This window comes from Dendrobates tinctorius, unplaced genomic scaffold, assembly GCF_039654945.1.
Source record: "Dendrobates tinctorius isolate UK_male_01 unplaced genomic scaffold, ASM3965494v1 ptg000008l, whole genome shotgun sequence".
NCBI classification, from domain to species: domain Eukaryota; kingdom Metazoa; phylum Chordata; class Amphibia; order Anura; family Dendrobatidae; genus Dendrobates; species Dendrobates tinctorius.
Window position 1 is genome coordinate 335,704 of NW_027361676.1, and position 26,731 is coordinate 362,434.

At 44.2% G+C, this 26,731-nt stretch overlaps 1 protein-coding gene across 1 annotated transcript in view; it reads right to left on the minus strand.

Annotated features, from left to right (window-relative positions):
- Positions 1 to 26,731, minus strand: part of ZNF827 (zinc finger protein 827) — a 247,944-nt gene that overhangs the window by 152,843 nt on the left and 68,370 nt on the right. Inside the window, exons 2-3 of the mRNA XM_073576166.1 lie at positions 23,591 to 24,586; positions 8,831 to 9,003 (exon numbers count right to left, since the gene is read on the minus strand). Coding sequence (XP_073432267.1) covers positions 8,831 to 9,003; positions 23,591 to 24,586 — 1,169 coding nt within the window. The remainder of the gene's footprint in view (positions 1 to 8,830; positions 9,004 to 23,590; positions 24,587 to 26,731) is intronic.

Below are 26,731 nucleotides of genomic sequence, written 5' to 3' on the forward strand. Positions count from 1 at the left end.
GTAATGCATATGACCGTGGTGAGGTACGAACAGGTGTCTCCATGCACACACGTTACAGAAAATTTGTCTGATGGTCCAATCGGGGCTGACACCAGACTGGCCTTCACCAGAGTCACCACACTTCCCGAGTCTAACAATGGCACCACATTTTTGCCATCAACAGTTAAATCACACAAGTGTTTTTCCACATCCTTTTGACCGGCATTCACACTCACTACCCGTGCAACCATAGACATGCGGTTTTTAGAGTCTGTGACGTCGCACTGCATGGGTTCAGTAGTGACCGGACAGTTCGCAGCAATATGTCCCATCTCTTGGCAGCGAAAACACCTAACGGGCCCCTTGCTTAGACCATAGTTCGTTACTCTCGGCCTCGCAGTGCGGGCAGTCCCGTTTTCCTCCCCCACTGTCTTAGGGATTTTTCCATCTCCCCTACTCCCTGGAACAGTCTTACCGATTCCACGTGGAGACGATGAAGAACGAGGTGGGGTAGCGTCGTCTCTGAGTCCTTCCGCCACGGAGTAACGTTCAACCAGATCCACCAGTTGATCTGCCGTCGTAGGATTTCCATGGCTTACCCACTTCCTCAGGGCTGGCGGTAGAGCTCTCAGGTACTTGTCCATGACGACTCTCTGGATTATCTCTGGCGCTGTCAACACCTCGGGTTGTAGCCACTTCTTCGTCACGTGGATCAGGTCGAACATCTGGGACCGCGGTGGTTTATCCGGCTGATAAGTCCATTGATGCACTCTCTGTGCACGGACAGCGGTCGTCACTCCCAGCCGGGCCAAGATCTCGGCTTTCAATTTGTCAAAGTCCTGCATGGCTTCAGGCTCTAAGTCATAATAAGCCTTTTGGGCCTCACCGGAAAGAAACGGGGCAATCAGGCCGGCCCATCGTGCCTTCGGCCATTTTTCTCGCACCGCCGTCCGTTCAAACGTGGTCAGGTATGCCTCGACGTCATCTTCGGTCATCATCTTCTGCCAGTACCGACTCACGTGAATCACTCTCGACTCGGCTTCCAGGTTAACCTCATGTAGGCTTGCCAGGCGCTGCGCCACCTGCTGGAGAAGTGAACGATCGGTAGCTGTCATGTCCACCAACTCCTTCAGCTGGGCCATCATCACCCGATTAGCTTCTTGCTGGACAGCGGTGGACTGTACCAGCGCTTTCACCACGTCCTCCATGCTCATGCTTGCAACGTGATGCCCGCGCTCTCCACCACAATGTGATAAAACACTCCGGGATCGCCTTTGCTGGGGTCAAAGGTCACGTGCGTTCAGCATGAAACTCAGGCGCAGAGCTGGGATTCGGGTGTAACTGACACTGGGTCAGGTTTATTAACAGTGAAAGCAATGCAAAAGGAAATAAACCATAAAACAAATCCTTGCCTGTCCGGCACTAACTAAACAATGGACAACCTAACTACCAACTGGCGGGCTTCTCCCGTCCAGCCAAACCACAGTTGCAGTGGGCACTGCTTTCACTCACGTGTGTGTCTCTCACACAGACAGGCTCTCTGTGTTCCCAGGCTGAGACACCCACACAACCACCTTGCATCCTTTTATATCCACCTCCCATTATTCATTAGCAAGCAGGTGCGATACTGACCAGACTAGGCCACACAGGAAAGGAATCTGGGCGAGATATACCTGCCCTCATCCACTATTCCCACATGATTCTCACATCTGTCTCTTGTCCCGTGCCTTGTCTTATGTTTGTCCGTTGTGCTATGTTCGTCCTTGTCCTGCTTGTACTTGTTGTCCTTCTGGTGTTTTCTGCCTTGCCTGTTCCTGCCATGACTTGCCTTCGCTTTGCTCAGTCTTGTGTTCCCTCCTCTGTTCTTGCCTGTTCTCCCTTGCTCTGACCTATGGTGCCCTGTTGTGGCACCTGGCTCACGTACCATTCCTGCTCTCTGATCTATGGTGCTCTCTAGCACGTTCTCTGTCTAGTCCCAAGGCTCTGTCTTGGCCCGGCTCGGGGCTTTGGACTACTCTCCGCTGCTAGCTCTGTTCTCGCTCTGATCTGACTCTGTGTTTCTACCTAAGTTTCCGCTCCGTGTTCCGTACCTGCCTAGCTCTGCCTCGTTTCTTGTCTTGATTTGCTTTGTTGCTTCATGTGCCCTTTGCATGCACCTGGCCTTCCTAGCCTCCTGCTTGTGCCTCAGCCGTGCCTGCCCTAGCCGTGCCTGCCCTAGCCATGCCCACCTGCTTATGCCTCAGCCGTGCTCGTCGGTCAGTGACAGCTGTGTCTCCTGCTATGCCTCAGCCGGGTTTCCTGGAGTCTTGCACGCCTGTTAGTGCTGCAGACCGATCAGCTAGCCAGTGCCCCAGCCATGCTCTCTGTGCTTCCTTGCATTTCACGCTGTTTCTGCACTGTGCTCTATGTGCTCTCTATAGCACGCGCAGGTATTTGCCTGCCCTTGGCATACCTCCCCGTGCTTCTATAAAAGTACGCGCAAGTTTTGCCATGTACCCTGTGGTGCCCTCTAGCACGCACAGGTCCTAGTCTGTACCTTGTCTCGAACCCTGTCCCTGGCGTGTCCCTCTACACGCGCAGGCCTCCGTCCTTGTACCTGTCCCTGGCGTGTCCCTCTACACGCGCAGGCCTCTGTCCTTGTACCTGTCCCTGGCATGGCCTTCGGCATGCGCAGGCCTCCGTCCTTGAACCTGATCCTGGCGTGTCTCCTAGCACGCACCCTGCCTCGAACCCTGGCGTGGCTCCTAGCACGCACCCTGCCTCGTCTCCTGGTTTGCCTGCCGGATTCCCGAAGCCTGCCGACCGCTGCCAGAGGTCTGGAACCAGATGACTGCATCCTGATGCCTGGATCCTGTCAGTCCTTGCCAGTCTTCTGGAGTCCGATGCCTTCGCACCTGTTTTGGACCCTGGCATGTCTTCTTGCACACACTCTGCCTTGGACTCTGGCGTGTCTCCGAGCACACACCTTGTCTTGGACTCTAGCGTGTCCTAGTATGCATCCCTCCCAGGAACTCTGGTGTGACCCCTAACACGTACCCTACCCTGGACTCCGGTATGTTTTCTGCACGTGTTATGTCTGGAACATTTGGCGTGCCCTTGCACGCACCTGGCCGTGTTTCACCGTTGGTGCCCTGCATATGATTCTCTGTTTTTGGCTTGTATCTGATTAAAGTGTGTAACCACATTTGCTGAAGAAATCCTGTGACTTCGCTTTATGTTTCGTATCTTGTTCGTCCTGTTGCCCGACACTCAATAGTGTCTCCCTGAGCCGGCCCTCTGGTCCAGCTGCCGTGGTGGCTCACCCCCTTGGTCTTGACCCTGACACTCCCTGTACAGGGGGTGGGTTCTCACTAGGTTCGCTCGCCCTAGGTGGGTGGGTGCCACGGCCCAGAGGGTCCACTCTAAAAGGAAAAACGACTCAGTGTAAGCTGACGCTCGCCACAATGATCCACTTCCAAGACTTGGACTGGAGGGAGAGATCCATACCACTACCTTCCGATAGATCTCTATAAAAATAAAAGCTCATGTCAGGTTTTCCTAAATCTGACTTAGTCAAATAGCTTGACGCAGTCTACGGCTGTTTCTGTATTTAAAACACTCTCCAGCGGGTTCAGTATGTTTCTATGCACATCCTGGGAGACACATAATGACACTCGAATAGGATTCCCCTCACTGTTTCATCTACTGTATACCCCCTTGTGCATACTTTGACAGGGCATCCTCATTTCCTTGCGATTTCCCAGCTTGATATTCCACCGAGAAACTAAAGTTTTCAAACAACGAAACCATCTGGTGACCCGACCATTCTCTTAGCATTTCTCGTTCAGACCAGGGGTGAATGGTCCATTACCAAGTGGAACGGTCACCCAAGTAAGTAACAGCATAGGGACTCTAAGGCCCACTTAATGGCCAAGCACTTCTCTACTACGCTATAATTTTTATCTGCGGCGGTGAGTTTCCTACTCAATTAGGTGACTAGATTTTCCTCTCCATGTACCTCCTGCGACAGAACAGCTCGTAAGTCTACTTTAGAGGCATCCATTTGAACAATAATAGTGATCCTAAAATTGAAGCTGATGTGGAGGAGCTGTCCGTACAACACCAACTTCATGGACTGGAATACTTTCTCCGCTTGAGGGTTCCACCGAACCATGACCAATTTTCTTTCTTTTAAGAGATAAGCCATGGAGGTTGATCTATCAGCAAAATTAAGTATAAATCGCCTGTAATACCCAATGATGGCGTGGAATGCTCTTACCTGTTTCGTAGTAAGAGGCTGGGGACAGTTTTGAAAGGCCTCACATTTGTTTATTTGCGGTTTAATAACTCCATGACCAGTCATGTATCTAAAGTAACTGACTTCCTCAAAACCTATTGCACATTTTTTGGGGTTTGCCATCAAGCCTGCAGCACAGAGTGAATCCACTACCACACTTACACCTGAGACAGGTGGTTATGTCAGTCAGTACTATAGATGATAATATCATCCAAGTACGATGATGCATACTTCTGATGGGGCTCTAAAATGATCAGTCATGATCAGGACAGATGTATGGCCAGGAAGTTCCGAGAATACGTCTGTATTCTGCTGCACTTACTTCCAAGCCTCCCGCGCTTATCTTTACTCCATTCCCGGTCTCCTCCTAGCCCGGTCTCGGAGGGCAAAGACGATACGATGAGAGTCACATCTGTAACCATACATTTCTGGTTTTTCCATGGTTTTAACAGATTTACATGATATAGTTGCTTGGGTTTCCTCTTCCCATGCTGATATACACTCTAATTCACCTCCCCAACCTTTTCCCGGACTTCATACGGCCCTTGTAACTTGGCCATGAGCTTACTTTATGCAGTGGGCACCAAAACTAATACCTGATCTCCTTTTTAAAAGGACCTGACTGTACGCTTGCTATTGTATGCTTGGCTGTGAGCTGCCTGGGCATCTACGAGATGTTCTTTTACAATAGGAATCACAGCCGCAATCCAATCCTGGATACTTGCAATGTGTTCTATTACTATGTGTTTTATTATAATTTTATTGGGAGTAGGCTCCTGTTCCCACGTCTCTTTGGCGATGTCCAGCAGATGTCTGCCATATAATAGCTCGAATGAAGAGCACCCTGTTGAAGACTGTGGTACTTTTCGGGCTGCAAACATTAAATAGGACAGTAACATATCCCATATCACAACTTTTTTTTTTAGCACAGAGTTAAGGGTTTTGTTAAATCTTTCCACTAGACCATCTGTCTGTGGGTGGTACACAGACGTGTGCAATTGTTTGATCTGTAGCAGTTTACACAATTCTTTTGTCACACAAGTTTTGTGACGCAACAGCGATCTGACCAGCGAGATCACTGTGTGTGACACTTACCAGCGACCGGCCCCCCTGCCGGGTATCGCTGATTGTCCTGGAATGGCCAGGACATTTTTTTGATCGCTGGTCTCCCGCTGGCCAGCACGCATCGCTGCGTGTGGCAGACGGGAGACCAGCGATCAGCAAGCTGGCGCTGGTAACTAAGGTAAACATTGGGTTTCTAAGCGGCGCGCGCTGCTTAGAAACTCGATGTGTACCTTGGTTACCAGCTCTCTGCACCAGCGCGCTGGTAACTAAGGTACACAGTGCCGCGCGCTGCTTAGAAACCCGATGTGCACCTTGGTTACCAGCTCCCTGCACCAGCGCGCTGGTAACTAAGGTACACAGTGGGTAACTAAGCGACATGCGTCGCTTGTTACCCACGTGTCGCTGGTGCTGATCGCTGGTGAAGCTGCCTGTTTGGCAGCTCTCCAGCGATCATGTAGCGACACACCATCGATCCTGACAAGGTCATATCGTTGTCGGGATCGCTGGTGTGTCGTTATGTGTGACGGGGCCCTAAGGATCTCTTTAAATAGCCGAAGGTGGCAGAACATGGCAAACTGCTAGTGAGCAATAGGTTTAGCCGAGGTGTGACAAAGCGGAATTGTCTCCAGGAAACAAATAGCATAGTTTACTACAACTAATATGTGTTGGTGGCCATGGGCTGACTTTACAATTTGCCCTACCAGAATCCATATCAATCCACTGAAAAGGTACCAATGGACTATGGAAACTTGCGGTGAATTTGTTCAGCTGACACTCTGAGTATGACTCACAAAACCTCTGAACCTTGGCATAAATCCTGGGGAAAAAGAATCTGTAGAATACAATCATCTTTTTAAGCCCTAGGTGACCACCCAGCATGTGTTTGTGGGCCATCTTGAGCACCGCCTGGCAGTACAATTGGGGCACTACCAGCTGTTCTACTATTTCATCCCAGATTTTGGAAACTCAAAATAGCAACTCCTGATTAATCACCATGTGCAGAAAAACAGCCTCTGCCCCAGGTTGCTGAGCCACCCCATTTATCTCTACTACCCTTTCCTGTGCCCGGGTCAGAGTGGAATCCTGGAGCTGAACTGTCCCAAAAGTTCCCCAAGATATTTCCAGATCCAGGATTGATGTGGCCTCCACGACCTCTCCTGCCAACACCTCTAGGGGAAACCTATCAGATTTACACTCTTTCACTATGAGGGTAACCCCTATGGCAGGTATCCCTGCCTCAGGATCTTCGCATCCTGTGACCAGTGACCTTTACTCGGGGAGGGTTAATTTTACTCTCCCGCCGGATACAGAAGATGGGGCAAGTCTCTTCCCAAAACAGTTCCATAAGGAAGGGTATTTACTACTCCGCAGGGTGGAAAAAGTAACCTCCGTCGTCTGATACTCCCGAAGTTCACCATGTATACAAATGACCCCGACTATCCCCCTTGTAGGTTTTAACCCAGAGATCAATGACCCATGGACAAATGTAACTAGGCTACCTAAGTCAAAGAGAGCCTTCCATTTTCTTATTATTGCTCCAACAGTTGATTTCATCACACCAAGCGGCTTGCCTATTGCAGATTCAGTCTTCTCAGCCTGGTTGCAGGGTTACAATTTTGTATCCGGTGTCCTTCGACAGCTCTTTGCCCTTCACCATAGTGAAGTTTGGAGTGTGACTGTTGGAGGTTGTGGACAGGTGTCTTTTATACTAATAACAAGTTCAAACATGCTATTACTATAGGTAATCATACAACAGCGAAAAATCCGAAAAACAGACGTGCAATAATTAAAATAAAATAAATATTTTATTCACAAAATTAATAACATACAGAAAATGGTGGGAAACAGATACCAAACGGAAAGGGCAAAAACTAGGAATCCGTATAGCACCACAAAATAGCACATAAATGTAATAAATAATTGCAGTCAAAAATGATCAAACAATGCAAAAATGTGCAAATATAACTATAAAGTGCCAAAGTGCTTAAGAGTATGTACGAAGCAATGACCAGGTGTAAAAAACCAATTCACAAAAATATATAGGTGCAATAATTAAATTGCAAATGCAGAAACAATTTATAGATCAATAATAAAATATACCAGCATTTTGTGAAGTGTCACTGACAAAAAAGGGGGACTAGAATGTAACACTCAGTATATGGAGTGCAAATGCAGAGAAGGTACCATAACAAATACAATAGGTAAAGCATATACAGGCATATGAGGTAAAGGCACAATAGCCGCTTTGAACGCCTATTTAGAATGTCTTGCGCTAAAGATAAGGCAATACATGCTAGAGAAGTGCATATAAAGGCATATGGGGTAAAGGCACAATGGCCGCTTTAAACGCCTATCTCGAGAGCATTGCGCCAAAGATAAAGCAGTATACGCAAAAGAAGTGCCTGATAAGTACCTGGTATTAGTGGTGCAGGATTCCTAGGATGCGCCCGACGCGCGTTTCGGCGTCTGCCTTCGTCAGGGGGTCCCCTGAGGAAGCCCACGCGAAACGCGCGTTGGGGCTGCGCTATCTGACGGCACAGTGGACTTATTGTGGTATGACCCCTTTACTTTCTTTCTCTATATCTTGGCTCTAATCTACTGACTGTTTGACGGTTCTATACCCCTGTTAGCTGCGCTATTTGTGCAGGACACTATATACTTGAGAGTGCACTTGGTGCTATAGTCAGTAGATATATACACCTTAGTAAATAAAATACATGGCTTGGATATAAAATTTGGATGTCTTTTTACCAGGTCCCTATATATATAATTTTGTAGCCTCAGTTTTTTTTTCATTTGTCTATGTCCTTCTACATTTACTCTTTTGTCTATATGATGTAATTTTTACAAAAAAAATTTAAAATAATTGAATTAATAAAAATATTTCTTTTTTATATAACAGAGGTTTTATTGCTCCTTTTTTCTTATGTGATCAGTGTACCCTATATTTAGCATTGGGTACGCTGACCGTATGCTGGTCGTGCGCTGGTATGATTTTGCTGGCGCTGCACCCAGCGCACAAAAAGGCGCTGTGTCGCATTTTTGTGCGCTGGGCGCAGCGCCAGCAAAATCATACCAGCGCACGACCAGCATACGGTCAGCGTACCCAACGCTAAATATAGGGTACACTGATCGCATGCACCGTCATGCGATCAGAGGAGGAGCTGACCGGCCGAGGGCAGGGCTTAGTGGCGGCCCTGCGCTGCGCCCAAGAACGCTAGTGTGAAACTAGCCTCAGTTACTATATAAAATTGAAAGAGAACTGAAAGTTAAAGGTAGCTTGAAGAAAGCCGGTTAATACACAGACTGATGTCAGCGCAGTCAAGCTGGCAAGAAACCATTTTAACAATGTGAAGTATCTACTTGCAATAACAAGGCAGGATACACAAATGAAGGGAAAAAAAAAACCTTTTACAGTAGCAAGGCAATCATGGCACACTTGCAACTTCATATCAAAGTCATTTTGTATTGCAAGCACAAAGCCGCTTTAGTTATCAAACATAACCTTACCTTCATGTGTGATTTCAGATTGTCCTTGCGGGCACAACGAAATGGACATAGTGGACACTGATGGCTTTTTAACCCCGTGTGAATCACCATGTGTCTTTTCCAATAACTTTTCCGCTTTATTACTAGTCCACAGATGGGGCATTGGAAAGGCTTTCCGACTTCTTCTTCCGGAACTTTCATATTAAATTAGAAAGAAAAATCAAGAAAGTTCAATATATAGGAAGTATTTTGGCATGTAAGAATAAAATTTGAGTCGTGCTATACATGCATGTTTTCAGAAACAAACCAATGTGTCTAAAAAAGTCAGTTTTATGCAATAAATATACGGTATGTACACGGCCAGGACTTCTGGCCTAACAATTGCTCTTCTATGTACTGCAGGGCCTTTAAGGTATAGGAATTGGTGACGACACCTAGAGGCAACGCTCCCTGGGGCAAAGTATGCAAATCAGCCGTCTTCCAGAAGGAAGTAAACTAATGCCCCCAATATAAAGTCACCCTGTAAATCAATGTGCAACTCTACTAAAGGAGCCTTAGATCATGGCTAGGAACAGTCACACCAGGCAAGGGACAATTGGCGTACAATGGAGATTTTGCTGAGCACAGGGTTGGGTTCTGGCCACTTGGATCAGATGCATGTGATACAGCTTTTGGAGATTACTGCTGTATTTTCTTGCAAAAAAGATCCCTAGTTATACTTTCAAGGCTTTTTAAAGGGCTAGATACTAACCTGTAGGTGACACAGAGAGACAGTACCTTCTTTCTCCACTATAGCGCTACTAGTAAAACTTGCTATACCAACAGATCTCTGTCTGTCACCCAGCCAAAAAGAACCTGACTCTACACTAACAAAGGAGAGAACTTTTGAGATGTCTACGACAGGCGCCTCTTGATTAGTAAATATCCAAAAATGTATTCAAGGATCTCTAGTGGACTGTGCATTATCTTACAGGGTCACTACAAAGAACTGAAACAGTTCCCTCCTTCTAAATATTAATCATAATCTGCACCCTCCTACTCACCTGTCTCCACATCCTCCATACGCCCAAAATCATACGGTAACTGCGCTTACACAGATACTGGCTGATGTCCAGATCCTGCAGCTTTATACGAAAACCTTTATTATCATGACGACCGGACCGTACATAACAAGTACGTTCTATTGTGTCCCCCCTACTTCCGTATAGATTGCAAGCTTGTGAGCAGGACCCTCACTCCTCCTGTAACTGCGGAACTCTGGGTGACTTTGTATTTATTGTCTGTATATATCCCACTTAAATGTAAAGTGATGAGGAATATGTTGATGTTATATAAATAAAATTATTATTATTATTATTAGATCATTTTTCTATTGGAGAAACATTCATACAATGGTAATTATTTAAATATGTTTTTGTAACACTGGGCCCTTCCTGGATAGGGCCGCCGATGATGTGTTCTATCACAAATCCACTTCTATAGTTCACAAGCCAAACACCAGTGTAAAAGAACAAATACAGAAAATATTTAAGTTGCAGTTATTGATTAAAATCAAAACTAGATTATTAGGTGTTCCCACAAATATTGTTAAAAGAGTACACAGAAGACAGGGATAAGAAGCATTGGTCATGCAGGTCCATTGTTACTGCAGGCGACAGAGGCAGCCGCACACATTAGATTAGATGTACACTCGTCACAGCAGTTCCTTCTGTTCGGGGAGAGTTGGATGCAATCCTACCATCAGATGGTCAGGTGATCCCTCCAAACACCACAGCTCCATACACTATGTTGTGACCGTTCTCCAGTACTGCAGTTCAGATCACATTCAGTGAAAATGTCTACTATGGAGCGGTGGTGTTCCAGCTCTGTACATTGTGAGCTTCTGACGGCTGCAACTTCAGGCATTAGCTGAGCAGGGTTCTGGGTGTTAGAATCCCACCAATCTGAAACGAATGACCTATCCTAAAGGTCTACCAGTTTAAAGGGAATCTATCAATAAGATCAGACCCCTTCACAAATTGCATATGTGGGCATAAAGGTTTTAGAATATGGTTTTATATTTCAATCTGATGCTGCATTCTTCAATAATTAGCAGTTTAATTCATATGCAAACGATGTGTTAAGTGCTCTGGGTTTGACCGTGCACTTCCCGAGCCTCCGCCTTCTAGTGTTGTTCCCCACCCAGCTCTAGCCTCTTTAGCTTGATTGCTCACTGACCGATGTCCTTGCCTGGTGCCTGAAGACACATGTAGCGAGATATTAATAAAGCTAGATAGCCTGGGGCTAGACACAAAAACGACCTCAGCAGGTGGAAGCTCGACAAGTGCTCCTTACGCCCAGAACGCGTATGCCTCATTTACATGTGAATTAAAACACACATTTCTTGGGAATGCAGCAACAGATAGGAGATGTAAATCCATTGACCCCTATATGCTCATATATACGGATTGGGGTCGGGTAAAGGGTTCCTCAACCAAATGTGCAACTCATAGACAATAGATACCTTATTCTAGAAACCCTCCATTCCAGTCACTAAATGTATGTAGTGATGAACTGATAGCGCCCACATATGGGGCCCAGAGCCTCGTAAATAGAATACCGCTGACATTACTTAGCTAATGAACAGCAAAAACTGGAAAGAAATTATGTATTTCATGCCGACATGTGGGTCAGGTGGCACAAACATCCATTTTACAGGCAAAGTATAATACTGGTTGTCATCTTCAGAAAAAAATCTCGGGCTGCATCTTCTCTTTGACAGGCTAATGTGTCCTCAGGTAACCTCACAATACACTGAAGATTCTGCTGAATAATTCATACACAAGGGCATTTTATCAGTCGCATTTTACTATGTATAGACACTTGTTACAAGACCCCACTAACACATCGGTGGCGGATAACACATGACTCTGCAGTAAAGTCCGGGATTTATGCCTTCCATAGTACCATCTGAAGAAAAACAATCTGATGGGAAGGTTTATGTACTCTCAATTATTAATATACCCTTATTGACAGAGTTAATTTTGACCTTAATGATCAGGCCAAATTTTTTTAAATCTGACCAGTGTCACTTTTTGCGGTAATAACTCTGGAATAGTGATGAGTGAGTATGCTCGCTACTCAAGATTTTTGCTAACCATCCAAGGTAAGCAGACTGCTGCGGCCAGGTATCATCAGGCTGGTAAGGTTCATGGATATTGGATCTTTACCAGCCTGAAATACCACTCCCAGTAGTCTGCTTTACTCTGGCTGGTTAATATATATAGGGGGACCCCACGCTATATTTTGTAAATTATTATTTATTTATTAAAAAGGAGGGGAGACGCTGCGGGTCGGACATTGCGGGTGTACGCAGCGTCCAACCCGCAGCGTTTACAGACCATGGGAACGTACCCCAATATATCTGCAAACAGGAAATCACTTTTTTTAACTTCCCAGAAGTCAACTTTCAATTAGCTTTACTTCAAGTGACAAAAAAAAACAAATGCAATGAAAAAATGCATCAAAAACACCTGCAGAATAAACGCATCAAAACGCATGTAAAAAACGCATTCAAAAACGCAGGTGACCTGCCAGTGACCTCAAATGCAGATTTCCCCTGCGTCAAATCCTGAGCAAATACTGCGCCATTCCTGACCGTGTGCACGTACCCTAAGAAACAAATAAGTAGCATGTTCTGTGAATTTTAACCCTTGAAAAAAAATGCGGCAAAGACGTCCTTAGTAGTCTTTCATCCCTTCAGTTTTTTCTGTAGAAAGTTGAAATCTTTAAGTAGAGTGTGAGTGGTATTGCAGCTCAGCGCCTTCCACTTCAATATAATTAAGCCCATAAATTTCCTTTAAAACCTGGAAACAGATGCAGCACTTCTTGGATGTGCACAAATCTTCAGAGCCTCCTATTATCTATTATGCAAGTAAACTGGAAAAATGTGCTAGGTAGAGTAGAGCAAAAAGATCTGCAGGACACTGATCGGACCAGAGCCCATGTGAACCACCTCTAATCTCCAGGGATCCTTTGCGTCTCTCCTGATTGGTACTTCCGGTGTGAAATCATCTTTGTGGAGTGACATATGCATGACATCACATGGGGTCTGCTAATCAGAAAGGCGCCTGGGATGCTGGCCAAGGTGGGAGGAGATGTGCATGACTCTTGTCTGACAATCATGGACTACAGATGTGACCGCTAGACTTGCAGAACGTTTTTAGACTCTAGTTAATGAAGTCTTTTGTTATTATAATTACTATTACTTATTATGGTGCGAAGGACAGTGAAGCATCCAGAAAGAGTAACCTTCTCAGGGACCCAAATACATTGGTCTGGAGTTCATTTATCTCACTATGTGTCTAGTGCTCATATTTAGCGAGGCGCCCTTGATACCGGCACGTCTAATCTCTACAAGCTCTTCACAAGAACATGGACAAGCCGTCCACTACGCAACTAAATAAAAGGCACAAGCGCATATGTAAGGAAAGGGGATATTTTGCTTGGCGCCTGCTCTGGAAAGGTTACCTCTGCAAGAGGTGTTGGGTTCTGCATACAAAATAAGCATGTGTGTTAATAAGATACTGTCGCACTACAGAACTACAATGTTTTTCAACCTGACACTGGATAAAGTGAAGGAACTTCAATGCAACAGATACTACTGGACATTAGGCTTTGTTCACATCTGCATGGAAGGCTCAATTGGAAATGCTGTTGTATTTAAAAAGAAAACTAGTACTGCATATACCTTGGAGAAACCCAATGAAACCCCTTAGGGTATGTGCAGACGTTCAGTAATTGACAGCGCCTTGGACGCTGCACATGTCTCATGTTCACACACAGCTTTTTTAAACTGATTTTACTAAATGCGAATATACCCTTAAAATGTGGGGTTTGGTTTTTCAGCTAGAAGATGTCCAAACTAATTTAACCCCTACTATGAGATATTTTTCTTGCACTTGATAAGGTAGGAATGCCCTTCTCATTTTTTTTATGCTTATGAAATCATTCTGTTTGTTTTGCTTTTGTTTTTTACCATGAATGATAGCGCTTTATTTTCAATTCTTTCTAAAAGACATGGTAAAATATTTTTCTTTGCCAAATTGAACTTTTATTTTTTTATTAGATTTTTTTTCAATAATATATTTTTATATTTACATTTTTATTATCAACATTTGTGTAGCTTTTACATTTTTCCTTCTTGTTTTGTGCTGTAAACATCAGAAAAGGCTTTGTTGATGATATAACAGTTGTCACAATCAGGGCTTTATTGGATCTGGTTATCTCTGATATTTGATCACAAGATCGCTGGGACTAAAAGAGGCAGCAGCTCTGTCTTCTACAGTTAGGTTCAGAAACATTTGGACAGTGACAAGTTTTAACATTTTAGTCGTTTACCAAAACAATTTCAAGATACAGTAATATCAATTTGGGCTTCAAGTGCAAAGTTTCAGTTTAAATTTGAGGGCACTCACATCCCAATTGTGGTAAGAGTTTAGGAATTACAGCTCATTAATATGTAGTTGCCTCTTTTTACAGGGCTGCCTCCTTTAAATTGGACAAATATTTAAAAAGCTCTTTAATAGGCTGCATGGACTATTCCCTTGTTAAGCCATCATCAGTTAACCAGGTAAAAGGTCTGGATCTGATTGCAAGTGTGACATTTGTATTTGAAAGCTGTTGCTGTGAGCCCACAACATGTGATCAAAGGAGCTCACAATGGAAAACAAATCAACAATAGGCTGAAAAAAAGAAGAAATCCATCAGAGAGATATCAGTAATGTTAGGAGTAGCCAAATCACTTTGGTACCTTCTGGAAAAAAATGCATGTAAGTTTGGGTTCTCAAAAAGGCATGGATGTCTACGAAAGACAACAGAGATGGATGATCGCAGAATCCTTTCCATAGTGAAGAAACACCCTGTCACAGAATCCAGCCAAATGAAGAACACTCTCCAGGAAATAGACATTTCAGTATCTACAGTAATTCTACCATAAAGAGAAGACTTCATGAGGGCAAATACAGAGGGTTCACCACATGGTGCAAGCCATTAATCAGAATGAAAAATAGAAAGGCCAGATTAGACTTTGCTGAGAAATATCTAAAGAAGCCAGCCTAGTTCTGAAAAAGCATTTTTGGACAGATGAAACTTAGATCAACCTGTTCCAGAATGACAGGAAGTAGAAAGTATGGAGAAGGATTATAAGCACAACATGCCCTCTGTAAAACATGGAGGAAGGCAGTGTGATGGCTTAGGCATGCATGGCTTTCAATAGCACTGGGTCAATAGTAACAATTTATTGTTAATGTTATCACAATTACATTTTATTTACGTTTAAGTTAATTTGTCCAGTTGCTTTTGAGCACATGAAATGAGGAGGCTTTGTAGAAATAAGGTTTAATTCCTAAACGTTTCATAGGATATTTTTGTTCAACTCCTATAATGAAACCCGAAAGTCTACACTTCAATTGCATCTCAGTTATTTCATTTTAAATCAATAATAGTGGCATACAGAGTCCATATCACGAAGATTCAGTCACTGTACACATAGGTCCAGAAACAACTGTATATACACAACAGTCATTGAGTGATCTGGGCTGAGAAAAAGGAGTATAAGCTATTTGATTTTATCAGCGCCAAACATTTAGATCAAGAAGGGGTTGTCCTAGTTGTGGACAACTCCTTTAAGGTGAAAATGTGTCTACTTTAAAAAAGTCTTAGCAATTTTTTTCCCTTAATCTCTGCAAATGTAAAGTATGTAATGTAAGGTAAATATTAGAAATGATCAATCATCTGGGAATTGACTTAAGGCCCCGTCACACACAGCGAGATCGCTGATTTTGTGACGTCACAGCGATCTCGTCAGCGAGATCGCTGTGTGTGACATGCATCAGCGACCGGCCCCCACGTCGGATCGTTTGTGGGATCGCTGGGACACTGAAGCATGTAACGGGGCCCTTAAAAGTCGAATTTACAAAATTTGTAGGTCCCCTCGAGATCAAACAATTTGCATGGAATGCTAAAAAAAATAAAATATATATGCCCCGCACCATTTCACACATTGCCAAAGATTGCATCAACTAGAGATCAGGATCACAAGACATCAGTTGCAGCTTTCTGCATGATGCCTTACAGATATTACATCACATGCACATGGTCAGCGTAGCCAATCAAGGAAGACTATCACAGCCACTATAAAAGAAGAAGCAAGGAAAGCATCTACGGTATTTAAAGGATTTACAGCCCAGGACATGAAGTCAAACCACATTGCTCATCATTATAGATAAGGCATATAAAGGCCTAAATCTGAAGAACAGAATACTGTATTTTGAGGCCCGTTTCAATAGCACCAGTAAAACAGAGTTCTTCCAGCCCGGTATGACTGCCATGAGTTCCTGGTTGGATATAAGCCTGGTCCGTCAACAGGATTATATTGGGCCAGAAACCAGCCCTGGTATCATGTGAAGTTAAAACCGAGCACACGGATGTGTGGATTCGTGGATCGAGATAAAAAAGCAGCCAAAGGTTAAATTACCGTATCTTTCGGATTATAAGATGTTCCGGATTATAAGACGCACCCCAAATTTTGAGGAGAAAAATAGTAAAAAAAAAAAAACACCTCTTGTGGTGCTTCTTACAATCCATGAGTCTTACTGTTTACCGGGGATGGTGGCTGCGGTGAAATGGGGTCCCAGGATCGCTGCTGGTGGAGGCAGGAGTGGGGCGATGCTGCAGACCACAGACTGGGAGAAAGGGGTGTTCGGATGTGCGACGCTGTGGGTGTTCGGTGGTGCAGGGGCTCTGCCAACATTTTGTAAAAGCCCAGAGCCCCCGTACTTCCATGGTTTACTTTGCGGTCGACTCTGGGAAAATGGCCGCTGGGGCGGCGCATGCGCAGATGGAGATCTTGATGCTGAGATCTTATCTCTCAAGATCTTGGTGCAGAGATCGCCATCTGTGCATGTGCTGCCCAGAGCAGTCATTTTCCCGGAGTCCACTGCAATGTTAACCATGGATGTGACGGGGTCCCGGGCTTTCACAAAATGTCGGCGGAGCCCCTGCACCACCGAAAACCTGCAATGTCGCACTTCCAGACACCCCCTCATCCCAGCCTGCGGCCTGTAGCAATGCTCCACTCTTGCCGCCTCCAGCAGCGACCCTGGGACCCTGCTCCAAAGTGCATCTTATAATCAAAAAATACAGTAATAGGGAGTTGGTAGTATCAGTTTGTGAAAAATAATAGACAGATTCAAATGATAGGGAGGTGCAGGAACTGTGTAACTGTGAATTTATTGATATACAGCATTTTAATAACACCAATTTAGTTGTGCATGCTTGATGCACTACAAACAAGGAGGGCAGTTTTAGTCCCCTCAGTCCTCATTTCCCTACAGAAGAAAAATACTGAAACCAAAGAGTCTGAGAAAATATGCTTTCAGGCTTTTGGAAACTGACAAGCTAAAAGTGACTTTTTTAATTTGTTTTTATAAATTGGTTTGCTTTTTTCTTTTTTAAAAAAGAAAAAAAAATTCCCACCATTCCAGAAATGTAAACACAAAGGAGACCTCAGAGTGTCACATAAGCCTTTTCCAGGCAATCATGATCTTTGCAGCATGCCATTCGCAATTAATTGTCTCACTGCAAATTCATATTTTTTTAAAAAAATCATCAATCCTGGTGAATTTGAATTTCACGAGATTCAATAATATCTATATTTAAAGGTCCCGTCTCACATAGTGAGATCGTTAGCGAGATCGCTGAAGCGTCACCGATTTTGTGACGCAACAGCAACCTCGCCAGCAATCTAGTTACGTGTGACATGTAGTGGCGACCCGGTTCCCGCTGCGAAGTCGCTGATCGTGCTTGAATGTCCTGGGCCATTTTTTGATTGCTGGTGTTCCGCTGGCCAGCGCGCATCGCTGTGTTTGACGCCATAACAACAACGAGCGACCTCGTTAGCGACTCAGAAATCATGGACGCAGGCGGGAGTCGTCAGAATCGCTGCTGTGTGACAAGGTTCCAACGACCGCCGAGGTCGTTATACGGATCGCTGTATCGTTGCTGCGTCGTTGGGTAAATCTGCCTGTTTGACGTCCATGTAGTGACTATGTAGCGACGCACCAGCGATTCTTGCCAGGTCGTATTGTTGTCGGGATCGCTGGTGCGTCGCTTAGTGTAACGGTACCTTAATATACTAATGTGTTTGCTAAATTCTCTATTTTCCAGCACCATTCTGGTCTTCTTTTGTAGAATATGATTGCTCATTAGCATTTTCCGACTCACATAGGGTCCATTGTGTCGGATGGTGCAACTTTCCCAGTGTATTGGCCCCGTCACACATAGCGACGCACCACCGATCCCGACAACGATATGACCTTGTCAGGATCGCTGGTGTGTCGCTACATGATCGCTGATGAGCTGCCAAACAGGCAAATCTCAGCAGTGATCAGGACAGCGACAAGGCGGGTAACAAGCGCGCACGTCGCTTAGTTACCCACTGTGTACCTTAGATACCAACGTGCTGGTGCAGGGAGCTGGTATCCAAGGCAAACAGCGGGTAGCTAAGTGACGCTCGCTCTTAGTTACCCGCGGTTTACCTTGGATACCAGCTCCAGCTCGCTGTTCGCTGGTCTCCCGCCTGCCACATGCAGCAATGAGTGCTGGCCAGTGGGAGAACAACGATCAAAAAAATGTCCAGGGCTTTTGAGCACGATCAGCGATACCCGGCGGGGGGGGGGGGGGGGGGGGCGGTCGCTGATACGTGTCACACACAGTGATATCGCTGGTGAGATCGCTGTTGCGTCACAAAACTTGTGACAGCAGCGATCTCGCTGTGTGTGACGGGGGCTTTACTGTGAGACTCAGAACAATGCCTAAATAGACTTACAATGATAAAGCGATATCCAGTCGAAACAAACTCCTGAGTGAGTCGCAGGGGCATAACGATCGCAGTCGCAGTGGAAGGGACTGCAACTAGGTCCATGCGGGTGAGGGGCCCACCGACATCAGTGCAAACTTCAACTGGATGTGCGTTTCCACAGACATTCAGCTAAAGTGTATTGCGCTGTAAAGTCCGTACGCTGCAATACACGCTGTCGTCCAATAAGAAGAAATCAACTGACGTCGGAGTGCACGTGATAAGGGCCGCATAGGAGTGCTCCTGTCGCTTGCACACTGAAATAAGCTGCAGAGTTCAGAAGAGGACACCGTGAGGCGGTGGAGTGGAGGGAAAGGTCGTAGAATAATTTATTATTTTTCTATACATTAAAGAACAGCGGCAGAATGAAGGACATATACCAAGAAGGGGTCCAGGAAAAGGGACATATTTACCAAGATGTGGCCCAGAATAAGTGACATAAATACCAGGATGGAGGACACAGTGGGGAAGATAAGTATTTGATACACTGCCGATTTTGCAAGTTTTCCCACCTACAAAGACTGGAGAGGTCTATAATTTTTATCATAGTTACACTTTAACTGTGAGAGACAGAATCTAAAAATTAAAACCCCGAAATTTAAATTGTATGATTTTTACATTAATGTCATTTTGACTGCATGAAATAAGTATTTTATCACCTACCAGCCAGCAAGAATCCTGGCTCTCACAGACCTGTTAGTTTTTCTTTAAGAATCCCTTCTAGTCTGCACTCATTACCTATATTAATTGCACCTGTTTGAACTTGTTACCTGTATAAAAGACACCTGTCCTCACACTTAATCAATCACACTCCAACCTCTCCATCATGGCCAAGACCAAAGAGCTGTCTAAAGGCCCCTTTACATTTAGCGATGCACCAGCGATCCCGACCACGATACGACCCGGTCAGGATCGCTGGTGCATCGCTAAATGGTCGCTAGTGAGCTGCCAAACAGGCAGATCTCACCAGCGACACAGCAGCGTTCGGCGGTCGTACTTACCTTTCAGACGCAGCGATGATGTCTTCTTCCGCCCGCATCCATGTCTCGCTCGTCTGCGCCAGCAGGAAGCCGACGACGAGAAATGGACCAGGCCGATCTCGCACGATCAGCGATAGCCAGCGGGGGAGCCGGTCGGAGGTAAGTATCACATGTAGCAATATCGCTGCTGCGTCAAAAATCGGTGACACTTTAGCGATATCGCTATGTGTAAAGGGCCCTTAAGGAGTGAGATAGACTACAGCACAATAGGCAAGCAGCTTGGTGAGAAGGCAACAACTGTTTGCACAATTATTAGAAAACAGAAGAAACACAAGATGATAGACAATCACATGGAGAGAGCTGGGACCACAGTCTCAAACATTACTGTTAGTAACACACTATGCAGTCATGGATTAAAATCCTTCAAGGCATGCACGGTCCTCCTGCTCATGCCAGCACATGTCCAGGCAGTTTGAAGTTTAAGTTTGTCAATGACCATCTGGATGATCCAAAGGAGGCATGGGAGAAGGTCATATGGTCAGATGAGACCAAAATAAAACTTTTTTGTGCCGTGTTTGGAGGAAGAAGGAAGAAGCCCCAAAAACACCATCCCAACCTAAAGCATGGTGGTGGAAACATCATACTTTGGAAGTGCTTTTCTACAAAAGGGACAGGATCACTGCACCGTATGGAAGAATGTATGGGGTCATGTATCGTGAGATTTTGACCAACAACCTCTTTCCAGACCAGAACCCAATAGAAAATCTTTGAAAGGAGCCGAGACCCAATGTTGCCCAGCAACAACCCCAAAACCTGAAAGATCTGGAGAAAATCTGTATGGAGGAGTGGGACAAAATCCCTGCTGCAGTGTGTGCAAACTTGGTCAAGAACCTACAGGAAATGTCTGACCTCTGTAATTGCAAACATAGGTTTCTATACCAAATATTAGGTTCTGTTTTTCTATTGTATTAAATACTTATTTCATGCAATAAAATGAAAATTAATTATAATAATCTTTATTTTTATATAGCGCTAACATATTCCGCAGCGCTTTACAGTTTGCACATATTTCATCACTGTCCCTGATGGGGCTCACAATCTAAATTCCCTATCAGTATGTCTTTGGAGTGTGGGAGGAAAGCGGAGTACCCGGAGTAAACCCACGCAAACACGGGGAGAACATACAAACTCCTTGCAGATGTTGTCCTTGGTGGGATTCGAACACACTGCTATCCACTGAGCCACCGTGCTGCCCCTAATTATGGAAAAATCATACAATGTGATTTTCTGAATTTTTTTTTTAGATTCTGTCTCTCACAGTTGCAGTGTACCTACAATAAAAATTAAAGACCTCTCCTTTCCTTGTACGTGGGAAAACTTGCAAAATGGGCAGCGTATCAAATACTCATTTTCCCGATTGTATATATACCAGGATGGAAGACATATATATACCAGGATGGGGAAAAAATATACCAGGATGGGGCCCAGGATAAGGGACATATAAATATCAGGATGGGGAACAGATTATACACCAGGATGGGGGTCATATATAACAGGATGGGGAACATAAATACCAGGATGAGCACAGGATGGGAAAAATATATAACAGGATGGGGAAGATATATATTAGAATGTAGGTCATGTATACCAGGATGCAGAACACACATACCAGGATGGAGTACACATATATATATATATATATATATCAGGATGGGGACAGAATACATGCGGGGGTGGACAGGGCGTGGGAGGATTGGGGTTTGATTGGGTGACGGTGGGGGGCCAGGTCCAAATTTTGCTCAAGCCACTGCTGAGCCGAATATTATAATTTCAGGTCATGTAGTCAAAATGAGGACAGAAGCAGCTCTGGAAAGGAAAGGGAGACCAAATAAGCATTGTCATACCCTTACTCTACATTACATACATAATGAGGAGGGATTAGGGAAAAAATAGCTGAGACTTCATGGCTTGGTAGGTAGTGATGATATAGCAAAGTTTGTCTTCGCAGTAAGTAGAGCTGTATTCCGTAGAAACAGCAAGCTAGGCAACGATACCAGGTAGAAGGAAAAGGTGATCATGCAGTGAACAAGACACACATTTCTTAACATAGTTTGATAAATACTTTGTTACAATGTGTAATGGAAACTGCTGGAAAGTGGAATTATTGTTTAAATAATTATAAGATTGTTTGTTAGGCCTCTTTCACACTTCCGTTTTTTCTTGTCAGTTAAAATCCGCCAAAATGGCGGAAAGCGGATCCGTTTGTAACTGATGCAAACGGATGCCACCGGACCGGATGCCACGAGAGAGAGAGAGAATTTTTTCCACCGCCAGAAAGGATTTCAGGGTTAAATCCCCGGCTGACTTCCTTTCCCCGGGCATGCACACTGTAAAATGCGGATCCTACAGCCAAAAAAAGTTGCAGGGTCCGTCCAGGCATGCTGGCAGACGCAAACCTTTTGGCGGATCCGCAAAAAAACGGATCCAACGGATGGCCATCCGTCAAGATCCGCCGGTAATGCAACTCAATGGGGAAAAAAAAATGGCGGATCCGTTTTTTTTCAAAAACTGGTGGATTTTGACTGATGGTCAAAAGCGGAAGTGTGAAAGAGGCCTTAGAAAACAATCTTATAGTTGTTTAAACAATAATAAACAATCTTGAAAGGATTGTCCTCTGCAAACAACTTATCACCCATCTCTAAAATTATTCATTTGTTGGAGTCCAACAATTAGGATCACACCAACAGGCAAAGGAGGGATTTTTTTATTTTATCACCGACGGAACACTTTTATCTCCAAAATAAAATGGAGCAGCAGATTGGATGCCCGACTGCCTCTCCATTCATTCTCTATAAGGCGACCGGAAAAAAGCTGAGCACACAGCAGCTATATGGGAACCATGAAAGTGGCGGTCGACCAAGCTGCTCCATTATAACTGGATCAAATTTTCCCATTATTCTGATCCAATTAATAGGTTACCAATTACCCAGATGATAGGTGATAACTTGTTGTCACGGGAAAATCCCTTTAAAGGGAATTTCCCATAATTGACACTAATTAACTATCTAAGGAATGAATAAGGTGATAAAGTTCTGCTTGATCAATGGGGGGTCTGACATCTGAAACCCTTACCATTCACTAAAATGTGATTTTGAAGCACTGATTATCCCCAGATGTAGATCCAATTTAATAGAGCAACATTAATTTACACGTCTCCACTGAATTTTGATAGCAGCTGGGAAGAATAGAGGGTCAGGAACCCTGTTCTAGTGATCATTCAGGGTCCCAGTGATCAATGGATAATACTGTGGAAGATCCACTTTAATATAGAACTAACATATTTTGTGTATTTCAAAACATTGCTTTACAGCCTGTAAGTGTACTTGTAAATGCAGTGCTTTAAGAAAACGTAATTCAATTTTTGGGGTGAAACACTTCAAGGCACAGGTTAGCTTCATAGTTTTTAAGGTTGAAGGTAGATGCAAGTCCATCTAGTTCATGTTGATCCAGAGGAATGCAAAATCCCCATGGGGCAGACAATAAAAGCTCCAAATTAGTGGGAAAATTCCCTCCCGACTCCACATACGGCAATCAGACTAGTTCTCTGGATCAACGGCCCATCACAGAATCTAGTGTCCATAACATGTAATATTATATTTATCAAGAAAGGCATCCAAGACCTGTTTGTACTTTTGTTTTGAATCAACCATTACAGCACATGGTAAAGAGCTCCATAGTCTGGCAGCTCTTAGAGTAAGGAATAGCCGTCTATGATTATGATTGAACCTTCTTTCCTCTAGACGTAGACAATGGACCTTTGTCACCAAGCAATGGAAGCAATAATTTTTACAGTTGTGTACATTTTAAAATCTATGAAATAGGAAAAAAGGAATATATTAGTACCTTGACTTCCAGATTTTGAAGACCTTCCTTTTGGTGAAGGGAGTAATAACAGTTCTAAGGAATGGACTGCAGTCCCCTTTTCTGGTTTGTCTTCTGGCGGTGGTAGGGGGTCTTCTGAGATGAGGGGCTTTTTCTTCTCTGCAAGCATACTGCCAGCAGCACGTGCAGCAACTTCCTTAAGTAAAGCTGCTGACGAAGTCATTGATGCCAAGGAAAGGAATGGGCCAGCTGGAGAATGGCGCTCTTGACCTGACGTCATACCACGCTCACTAACTTTCTTAGACAAGGCTGCCAACGTGGAACTAGCCGACTGAGAACTGAATGGTGACGTAAATGTCTCAAACCTTAGGGTTTCTTCTGTTCTCATTTGTGACTGATCTTGTAACACCGCATTAGCAGCAGCTTTCAGTTTAAGGATTGCAGAATCTGGTGACAGACCACATGTGTTATTTGCGTTCTGTAGCCATTTATCCTGGCTCCATATAAACCGGTTCGTGGGTACAGCCCCATACTGATCACTGTTTTCCTGCTTCTCAGCTAGTTTTCGGGCAAGAACACTCAACTGCTTTGCATGGTGAGATGTAGGAGAAAACTGTAGACCTTGCAGATCTTCCCTGCCATTTGTAGACACTTCTGATACCAGCTGAACAGAACCAGCTTCCAGTAACCGTCGAAGATTACTACTTAATGGCTTATTCACACTGGCTTGATCATCCTCATCCATCGAGGATGCTGAAGTTGACAATTGTTCCTTACAATGGGAGGCATCTTTAAAAACTTCATTCTCAAAAAATCCAAGGTCAGCGTTCAAACTTGGAGTAGCACTTCCCAAAGAAGTATCAGGAGACGTGGGCGACTCTCGACCCCTATCAGTGGGAGACAATTTAAAATTGTCTTGTACATCACCAAAGGAATCTTCAGATGGTGTTTCTGAGTTTGCACCAAACCAGTTTTCTTCTTCACTGGCTTCTCCGACTTCTTCCCTTCGGGCACCATCTACAAGAAAGGGTACAATCACTGTTACAAAAAGGCTTTATCCTAAATAAGCTTTTACCCTGGCAGCTGGCGAGAAAACAGCCACACCTTTGCCATATTGCTCAACATATAAACTGTACATGCCAATATTTTGCTGACTGAAGAGTTCTGTGAACATTTTTTTCAGGAACTTCTCCATATGATTAGAATCGAAACAATCTGTACTAACAGATCTAGATGTCTATACAGCAACAAAAATGTCCCTAAATTCAAGATCTCTATAAAATCCTGGGATCTAAAAAAAACTATCAAATTTAAATTTTATATGCATTATGCTGCGATCTTATTCAATCCCCATTCAGAAATCCACTTTTCACATACAGTTTGTGCTTTATCTATGTTTTTCATGGCTAGAACATGTAATAGTCTTGTGTGTCCACAGAAAAAATCATGGCGAGTAAAAAAAAAAAAATCACCCATACAAGTCTATGGGTCCATGAAAATCACGGACCTCGCATGGGTTCTATCATTGTGCAGTCCATTTTTAGATGGATAAGAGAAATTTTCACCCTTTTTTTTAAGCATACGAGAAAATCACTGATGAACACGGATGATAAAAACTGACTTACGAAATAACGATGACCATCTGATAAAACAAACTGATGAAAATCAGTTTGTTTTTCACGCAAGAGAAAAATAAACTACTACCGGAATAATAAGGCTTTCCAAAAAAACCTCAAAAGTTCTAGAGCTATGAAAGAAAAGGAGTTATGTTTCTTTAGCCAATTGTCACTTCATCAAATTGAAGATTAAGGCAACATTACATAATATCAGCTGCTGACAACTTAATTTAGAGCAGACGTATCACCACGTTTTATTATAGAGACTGCACACATTATAAATAGATCTATTAGACCTGAGGAGACTGGTGTATGCACTAAGAAAATCCATATTAACATACCTGTGTCATCCTTTTTGAAAATTTACTTGCAGCCTCAACCTGATTGACAGCTCCTCAGTGTCCCTCCTCCCTGCTGCTACTGAAATATCACACTGCTCAGTACAAGCTACAGCGGTCAGGCCGGGTTAGTGGAGGCTGACTCGGACATATGAACTTTTTCACTCTCATAAAAAGCTAATTTTTACATCAGTGAAACAGTTTGAAAACCATGTCAGAATTGCGACAAGTACACCAGCCTCATCAGGTTTGAGAGATCTATTTAATAACATACGCAGCTTGAAAAAAGTGAAATCTGTGCCAGACTGGTTTTAAAAGTGATTTAAAAGTACTGCAACCCTTTCTGTTGTCACTTTTGCAAATAGTAGCTATTGCAAGACTAAAGAAAATCAAGAAATACAATGAATGATTACCAGTACCTGATGAGTGAGCTAACATCTGGGTTGTAAAGTATACCTATTCTACATTTTGGATGCACATTAGCTTTAGTGCCACAATAGGTACATTTGTCATATTTGATGAATGAGAATCCTGAAGTGTCGTGCACACGTTGCTTATTCGTTTCCTTGCAGATTTGCAGCAGATTTATATTTGTAGCATGTCAATTCTTTCAGCATTTTTGCTGCAGATTTCACCCAATGGGTAAAACATACCAAAAACACATGTATTTTATGCTGCACATACCTTTCAGGAGCTTTTATACATCATAAAACACACATGTTGCCAGGCTAAATGAATGGTCAGCACGCCACACTGGATGCATAGCACATCCTTTTTCTATGAAGGGTGTGCTAGACAAAAAGCATAGATGTGTTACATTAGGCCGCTTTCACACATCCGGTGTCATGGGTCCGGCGGTGTGCGGCGAAAAGCCGGGCCGCCGGATCCGGCCTGCAGCGATGACACCAGATGTACATGCGGCGCCTGATGCAGCTTGGAGGACATTTAAAGGAGCTGCAGCACCGGAGGACGAGAGCGCCAGCCGGAGAGAGATCGGGAGACGAGAGCAGCCAGAGAGATAGCGGGGGACGAGAGAGCAGCCAAAGAGAGAGCGGGGACGAGAGAGCAGCCAGAGAGACAGCGGGGGACGAGAGAGCCAGCCAAAGAAAGGTATGGAGCGTATGGAGAGAGAGAGGGGGAGAGAGAGAAGGGGAGGGGGAGAGAGAGAGAGATGCGCGCCGGGCACTTGTGGGGTTAAAACTCACAGT